General features: G+C 33.2%; 2 protein-coding genes across 2 annotated transcripts; one reads left to right on the top strand and one right to left on the bottom strand.

Moving 5' to 3' along the window:
- Window positions 1-1,858: 1,858 nt before the first annotated feature.
- Window positions 1,859-2,955, top strand: LOAG_10238 (hypothetical protein; the record flags this gene model as incomplete). Its single annotated transcript, XM_003145767.2, has 4 exons — window positions 1,859-1,974; window positions 2,244-2,350; window positions 2,435-2,536; window positions 2,842-2,955. The coding sequence occupies exons 1-4, from the start codon at window positions 1,902-1,904 to the stop codon at window positions 2,953-2,955; spliced, it is 396 nt and encodes a 131-aa protein (XP_003145815.1). The 5' UTR covers window positions 1,859-1,901.
- A 1,798-nt stretch (window positions 2,956-4,753) lies between these two features.
- Window positions 4,754-6,721, bottom strand: LOAG_10240 (hypothetical protein). Its single transcript, XM_020448117.1, has 5 exons — window positions 6,658-6,721; window positions 6,354-6,482; window positions 5,924-6,101; window positions 5,519-5,567; window positions 4,754-5,391 (listed from the first exon to the last, which is right to left on the bottom strand). The coding sequence occupies exons 1-5, from the start codon at window positions 6,701-6,703 to the stop codon at window positions 5,332-5,334; spliced, it is 462 nt and encodes a 153-aa protein (XP_020301711.1). The 5' UTR covers window positions 6,704-6,721; the 3' UTR covers window positions 4,754-5,331.
- Between the last annotated feature and the right edge of the window lie 2,151 nt (window positions 6,722-8,872).

Below are 8,872 nucleotides of genomic sequence, written 5' to 3' on the forward strand. Positions count from 1 at the left end.
TATATATATATATATATATATATATATATTTAAAATCTTGCTGGTTCTACAAGCAATTACATCGTGTACGGTTTAGGAATTCGAGGAGATGTTAAGCCAAGTGAACTCTGACTCTTCACAGAGCATTAGCGAAGCATGTGTTTTGTCTTAACATTAATGAATGGAACATTCAGACAATTTCATCATTAGGGAAAATGGAACTCCTTCAAGAAATAATGCTTAACAGATATATGCAAATTCAAAAAATTAAAAATCAAAGATTTTACAGAAATTTTTTACAACAATTAAAAATGAAAATTGTTAAAATACGATTAGAAAAGTGACATTTTTTTCATGATGTTGATTTTGTACCATTAAATAACCTTAATAAGAGGAATACGAAAATAACTATGAGTTATGGACCTGATAACAAAAGAAAAGTGTTATGTAAACCTTGAATTGATATCGCAATAAAATAACAAGAGAATAACAGGTTCAAAAGCTTCACTTATTTATATTTCCCAAACTTATGAAATTCTTGTATGTAGCAAAAAAAGGGCAGAAAACTTCAATTAACTTCTATCACTTCCATCAGGCATAACTGATAAGTGAAAAAATAAAATGATGAAATTAACTGAAATGTTGTGAGATAATTATGAAGGAGTGAAATAGTCTCAACTAAAGTCATTTTTGCGTATTTCCAATATCTGCATGAGCTCTGTTAAATGTTCGTTACATATTTAATGTGGGATCAAAAAACTATTTGATTTGAATTTTTAATAAAATCTGGAAGATGGAAAAATAGCGTAAGGAGGAAGAGTGCATACATAAAAAGACCATAAAAATGTCTGTTTAAGCAGTTTGCTCTCAGAAAATAAGGAAAGAATAAACCACTAAGCGATGTAAACTAATTCTTGGAATATTTGTTTCTGAAAAGTAACCTTTACTCATCGATTTCATATCTTACTTTATCGCTTTTTTTTAGCTATCAAAAACCCAATTCCCTTCTCTTTCTTTACCGCTCTCAGGTTTGTAGGAAGGAAAAGATGATAAGTATGGGAATTTTCTAAAAAGTTTTTATATTTGATTTCATGATTACTGCGCCATGCTATGATTATAACATCATTATCATTGAAATCGTTTTAGTAAGCATTCCAAAAAAAATGAACTATGTTTGCTTGCCAATATTCCTTGACAACTATTATGTTAGATGTAAAAATCTAAATTTTGAGAACAATTATTTTGAATATATGATTTTCATTGCATGCTTATTAGGGAAAATTTGAATTGAAGACGATTTTTCACGTCTGTCATAGACTTGTCCAAAATACTGGAAGTTTTTGTGTTTTCATACAAACCAAGAAATCAAAAGAGTATTATTGTAATACTCTATGGATTTTAGACTTCACTAATCATATAAACTTCTATTTACTGAGAACTGTGAATTAATCAGTTAGTTAAAACTAGACTAAATGAAATGTTCAAAAAGGTTAACAGTTTAGTTATTGTTAACCACTCCCGAGATCCATCTAGTCTTAACTAACTGATGGATTCTAAACTCATTTTGTGCCATCTTTCATGGGGGATGGGAAGGAAGGTGTTATATTAGTCCACATAGTTAGAAGACACAACAGTAGCATTTGATGATGAAGTATAGCATCAGATCAAATAACCTCGCTGATTCTAATGAAAGGCTTATTCAGCTGGAATATAGGGATTTACGATTTCTTAAAATTAATCCTGACGACTAGAACGTTTCCAAGGTAACGAGACAACTTGTTCGCACGGATCCTTTTTGAACTTTGCAGAAATCCTTAATATGCGTTTATCTGAATTATGTGGCAAAATTATGTTTTGAAAGGATTAATTTATTACAACTTTTCAGATCGGCGTCGTTCTCTGATTTTCCGAGCAAAGAATAAATGGCAGACGAAGCATTGATGAAACTTGGCTTATTTGTTGATGCTTACAATAAAATACGTCTTCTCCAACCAGGTAATCCACAAATTGTTACATTTTGGTGTGCTTTTCATAAGCGATATCGCCAACAGCGATGTATACCCAATCTATCGCATTATATCATTTGTTTTGACTAGAAAAGCTGCAAAGGGAAATTTGGGAAGTTTAGAGTATAGCAAGCCTTTTCTTGAGAAACCAATTTTTCGATCTTATTCATATGTTATCTGTGGTGATTTGTGAGCTGACGCAGGTATGTCACCACGTAAACATCACTGGTCAAAAGTTACATGCTCACAGAATTTTAGATGTTGCGGATGCCTCTAACGAACTTGTTGAAGAAGTGAAAGAAATTGTGAATAAATTGAACACTTTCAGTGAAGCTACAGAAGCAATTATCAAAGCATTTGATGGCGTAAGATTTTGACAAATACATCATCATACTGATATGTTGCAGGAAGCAATGAAATATTATAAAATATGTTCTGCTTAATTTTAGTTAGCGATAACCGTGGAAGGTGAGAAAATTCGCGCGATGTCATCTAGAAATGCTTTGAAAACCACAGACAAACAGCACGTTGCCAATGAGCAACAATTGCAAGTTTGTTGATCGGTCTTGAACTTATCTTTCATTTAAATTGAAAACCATATGTTAAAACTTGAACAGTCCTAGCGTATATCTTCTAAAAAAGGCGATGCATGACGATCATATCTTCTAGCCTACATTTTTCAACTTTAAACTTGACGATCAATTGATTTCAACCCTATTTTGGTCAAAGACTGAAGCATACACTTTTTAATATTTTACGTAAAATACGTGGTTCCGAATTTTGTCTTCCACACTTTCCACACTTGTCTGTTTTTCGATCGTGATCATTTCAAAGAACAAGTGCTGAAGTTTTGCAGATTTTGATCCGAGAAAGGGAAGTGGAGTTGGGAAGGTTGCATGCTGAATTGGAAAGTACTCAGAGGCAAGAATTTGCCCTGAAAGAATATTTGCAGAAATTTTCATCACCATAAATCTTTCATCTGTGCGAAATGAAGATTGATTTCTAATTGTGTAAGATACATTTTACTCGTCTCTTTTCAAGGCTTAAGTTAGTTGAAAGAAGTAACCTTTTCTTTTTTCTCAAACTTATCCCTTTGCATTAACTTATCCTAACTGCTTATCTCCTCATGTCGACAGCAAGTCATTTTTCTCCTTTGGTATGATGTGAAAACAGATGGCATTTTGCACATCATTTTCATCACTAATTTTGTGACAGATGATGACTTTGATAATGCTAGATGATGCTTTCAATCAGGAAAAAAATGGACGAAACTCTTCATTTAGTTTAAGAGTTCCTAAATTCTAATTCACCAATCAAAATTTGAGATGGAAAGTACATTTGAATTACCAACTTTTGTTGCCATTTTGCTTGAATTAGAAATACACTTTTTCCTTTGAGACTGTTTTTACCCTGACTTGAACTTCTTTCCACAAGAAAGAAAAAGTAAATGTATACTTGTATATCGTTGCAAACAAAAACACTTGAGATGGCTTGAACATTCTGATTACCGCATACAATTTGAATAATAATATTCTCAGTCCTGGGATATGGTCCATTTGTGCTTTGATCAATCGGCTTCAGGATTTAAGCCAAATAAATTGTCTTCGTTTTCAGTTCCTGGTTTTCAGTTTCCTTTCAATTTTTTCTGTTTTCCTGAAATCCTTTTCAACATTTTTTAGAAAACCCACATAAAATTTATTCAGGCGATTAGGTTTTAACTCATGTAAAAAGTACCTGAGAGACTGTTCTCAGTTCAACATAATGAAATGCACAGTAACTCAAACAACCTTAAAATATGGTAACCGATTATAGATAAAGAGCTATTGAAAATTTGGGAGCAATAAAAATTAAGTACCAAATTAATGGAATAAGCAGTGCAAGACCACCTCAGTGAAAGCTATGCAACAATTTAGGCGTTTAAGATGGGTTACACAAGGCATGAACATAGCAACGAGAATGAAACAGAGGTTCGTCATCCTTCAAACTGGTAATCCAGAATACCCACTGGACGATAATCCGTGATTATGAATTTCTACAGAAAACGTGTTATAATCCCTATTACAATTTCAAAACTGGAATTGCTTCATTTCCGATGTTGGAGGAAGTGTACAATGTTAATAATCTTTACGTAAAAAACCGGAGGGGTTTAAATTACCTACAACCAAATATAGCCGGATCGATTCAAGCAGAAGGAGGCGTTATTCTAGCATCAGGCAGATGTAATGCTCTTCCACGATGAAATAATTCAGCTGTTTTGCATTTGACTAGTTTTACAGAAGAACTAAAGTCTTTGAAAGTTTGAATCTGCTTGGATATTTCATTGTTTATTGGAAACTACTTCAACAGTTGTGGGTTTTTTGTGATTACAGATATAAATAGCACTGATAAGGAATCTGTCCAGAACATCCCCATAGTAATAAAAATAGTCAACTTTGCCAAATCATGGAAAAATACATTTTTTGAAAGTTTTAAACAATCGTTAATACGTAACCATGAAATAGCTCACTAAAGTAAACAATCTGATTCACCAACAGTCTAATCAGCGAGTAAATTAAATTGCATGAGTGCCAGCAACTATAGCTTCTTTCGAAGATTCAATAAAATGAATCTGTCAGATTTACCAGTTTGTTTAAATGTGTTCGGCAGTACATCAAGAATGTAACCTATTTTGAAATACGATAATGGAATACAACGATTATGTTAGGGGTAAGCAATATATCTCTGCAAGATGAGAGTCAACAACTGCCCTTTCGATTTGCAGAATTTGCTGTTAACAGAAGTCGATGGATTAACTTAACTAATTTCACATGAAAAGTTGCGACACATTTGATATGTATAATATGTAAGGTAATGAAAGCAAACTTCCATCATAATCAAACCTAACTGCTGCTATTCTAAGTAACCAGATTATCCGGACAACAGCATCAGCAATCACTGTCTTAGCTTTAGATAACATACTCAAAAGCCTGCATACAGTTCAACTTTTTTTGCTTCAACATCTTATCGCCGAAATACAGTCACGTATTACCTGCACCATCATTATCCACAGTAGAGAGAAGTTAAAGGCATCAACAATCTGGAAAAATCGGAAGGAAACGTAACTCATACACTGCTCGCTTGAGCGTTACAAAATTCAAGACGTTATTTCACGATTCCATTAAAAAGAATGTTGATAAAGAAAAATTATATAGAAGAAAAACATTAAAAGTAATTATAATGGAAAAAGAAAAAAAATCTAGGTGTTGCTTTAACATTAAAAAAGCAACAATTAATCATTTCACAAAGTTTCCGCCTCATGACCACCTGTACGATTCGATCCAGAAGCTGTTCCTGTTTGTCCTGTCTCTCAGATTTTTTTGTAAAATCCCAGTAATATTTTGCAGTTGGGGCAAATGTGATTCACATCCTACAATTAAAAATAATCTATAAATAGAATAATTTGAAGACATCGAAAATCTGGTGACACAAGAGTATCACTGATGTAAAGCACCAAAAAATTTCGGTATCGAATGAAAGTCAGAAAAATGAATTACCAAACAATCCCTAACGCAGAATGGAATTAAACAGCAACCAAGCCAGCACCTGTAAATGAAAACTATATTAGCACCAATTACCAAAGCTGAGGATTTTTCCTATAAAATATTAAATAACAGCGAAGTGGGTACTGAAATCCAAAAAATTCCATATAACATGCTACTCATAATGCAGTAGTAGTAGTATTAGTACCATTTCGATGAGTTTTTGAATTATAAGAAATCCTCATTTTGGATTTGAGATGAGAATAAGCTAGCATGACAAAATGAAGCATATTTCACTACTTATCATGGCTTGAGAATCGTTTCATTGACTTGAGCCAACATCAAATAAATACAAAGTAGTATATGCTTCAATTTGACTCATGTGATAATTTTAGGGAAAAATGGCATAAAATTACAAACCCAAAAAGCAGCAGTATTCCACAAATCGTGAATGCTAGTAAACCGGCATGCGTATGTGTTTCCGTAACAATAGCTTTATTACAACTGGGACAAGTCATTGTACAGGAACGTGGTCCAAAAACTGGCACACCAACAATAACTGGTACCGCATGTGGCTCTGAGTACATCGTAGAATTTGCTAAAAAGTTCAATAATTTGTTACAGGACCACCAGAAATACAGTTTATCATCAGTTCAATTTAAATTATCGAAAACCATAAAATAAGGGAAGTGAGAGGGGTCTAATTCGAGTGAGTTGTCAAGTAAAACTAATTTTGATGCTTTTCATATATACGAGACCGTATAAGATCAGTTATTACTTCATATCTTCCAGAACTGGATATCACAAATAATTTTAAATGAATCCTTATAAAAACAGTTTGATAACTAACGTAATATAGGACTGACGGTCTGTGGCATATATGCAGGATTACTAGATGGTTGTGGTGCTGGTGGAAAAGGCCCGAAATTTCCTGCTGTTTGTAATATTCCATTGTTTGTGTTTGGGCCGACTGTTGCCTCTGAAAGGCTAATGATCACCTTTGAATTAATATAGTAACTAACATATTTCAGAACAAATTCTAGGCTGGCGTTATCAATGCAAGTCAACAAAACGGCTAATATTTTACCGAGAAAACAACGAAACTTTAATCTAATAGCACGAAGAAAACTTTCCAAAATGATGTAAAAACGAACCATATGATGGCGGACCTTTCTGGTGATTGTCTTCGAAATTATTCATTGTTATTCCTGAAAATGGCACAAACTAAACACTACGTCTATGAATTTCGTACTGTAGTGGATGTGATTTAAAACTAAGTTGAAATTAATTCTAATTTACTCGTTCTGGAAAGATAACCCCAAATTCAGACAAAATATCCAAATGCTTCCACAATATACGCAGACATCCGAGCGAGGGTATACCTGAACAACGAGAAATAACGATATGGACGCTCTGCAACTGAATGGCTTTCAGGATATACGTCTAAATCAGAAGAGAGGAATTAGAAGGAATGTGTGTCATTTCTGTTGAATTTAAAGAGCACAATAAAGTAAGCATACGGATAGTAGTGGAAGAAATGATCACGAATGGATACGGTGACGCTTTGGAGGACGTTTAATGATTGTACTATCAATGAATCATTTGGATTATAAACGATTGACAATACCATCAGACGAAACTTTTCAATGATCGTTTTTTCTCTACTTTTCATCAACTTATTTCTTTCCATCACGATCGACCGGAAACAATTGTGAGATTTATTTAAATTAGTGAGTCATCGGTACTATTGTCTAAAACCATAAACAGTAGAAGCAACTAATTCTGATTCAATAGTCATTTGATGATAGTTGCGCAACCGAAGATGTCATCTGTTGACAAATTCTGTTTTTGAGAAGCGGATGGGATGTCCAAATGAAGCTTTGCTTAGCTTCCTTTGTTTGGCTTGCCATTATTTGTCAACATTCTGCCAATCGTTTCTGTGAGGACATCATCAGCTGCAACTACCGGTAAATGACCAGCTAATCAAAATTAGGAATAAATTACTGTATTGTAACAAGATGCAGTTTGGCGCAAATATCTGCTGTGATGTGAACAACAAACTGGTGTGAATCCGTCGCTCTCTCCAGTTTCCGGTTTACCATATTTATCCTGTGGTTTTCTGCAATTTCGCACTCTTAGATATACTATTATATTTTCTATCGAAATCTGCCTAAATGTTGTCCAGAGTCCATAAAACCTTACGACCTATTAGGATATTTTTCAACTAATTATTAAAAAGTGCATTATCTTCAACAAACATGTCTCCCAAACACATACACCATTGGCTTACTTTAACCGCCTGGTCGCAGCTGATGAGCTGATAGTACGTGGACTGATTTACGTCTGATAACCAACCATTTACCGCTGCGTTTTGGTTTGTTGCAACGTTGAAGTAGTAGCTGGAATAACAATAATTACATAAATATTCTTGAAGGAAGAGTTAGTTTGGAAGCAATTCGAGAACTGCTGGTATACGCTTTGCAGAACTCTTCACAGTGCGAAATAATTCAAATATTATAAAGAAACTATCGAAGTAGTCATCTCACATTAGCTGTAAAACGAACGATCTCTGAGGTGATTCAAATGATAAATTCAGCTGCAAGAGTAAAATAAACAACCGGGGCCATAATCCTAAAAGTGGAGAAAGGAAAAAACAAAGTTTCGAAATTCCTGAAAGCAGAAATTTATTTTACCCATAAATCTCTTCAGTTTTTCTAATTCTGCCACGATGAATCAGCTGTATACTTATTATTACTATTACATATTTTGTTTGGTTACGAGACTGTAACTATGGCATTTTGATTACAGTGTCATAGTTACGGTGATATGTCTGCGGTATCGTGATCACGGTGTTACGATTGCAATATTACAATTGCGGTATTATGATTACGGTATCATAATTAAGGTGTTATGAATGTAGTGTCATAGTCAGGATATTATGATTGCGGTGTTATGATTAGATCACTTTAACTACGGTATCTTGATTGCCGAATTAAAATTACATGCAAAATACCATAATCATGATATGCATTGAACATTGTAGTGAAATTCCAAAAAATCTGCTATGAAAAATTTCAGAAAATATCTGCTACGGAAAATTTCAAAAATCTATGTAAAATTCCAGAAAATATCTACTATGTGTGGAAAATCACAGAAAACATCTACTATGGAAAATTTTAAAAATATCTATGGAAAATTCCAGAAAATATTTGTGGATATCCATATCACAATACAGATACAAATATAAATACAAATATAGATATAAATATAAATGCTAACATAAATATAAATATAAGCATAAATGTAAATATAAATATAAATATAAATATAAATATAAATATAAATATAAATATAAATATAAATACAAAC

The sequence above is a fragment of the Loa loa genome (genome assembly GCF_000183805.2).
Source record: "Loa loa unplaced genomic scaffold supercont3.43, whole genome shotgun sequence".
NCBI lineage: Eukaryota > Metazoa > Nematoda > Chromadorea > Rhabditida > Onchocercidae > Loa > Loa loa.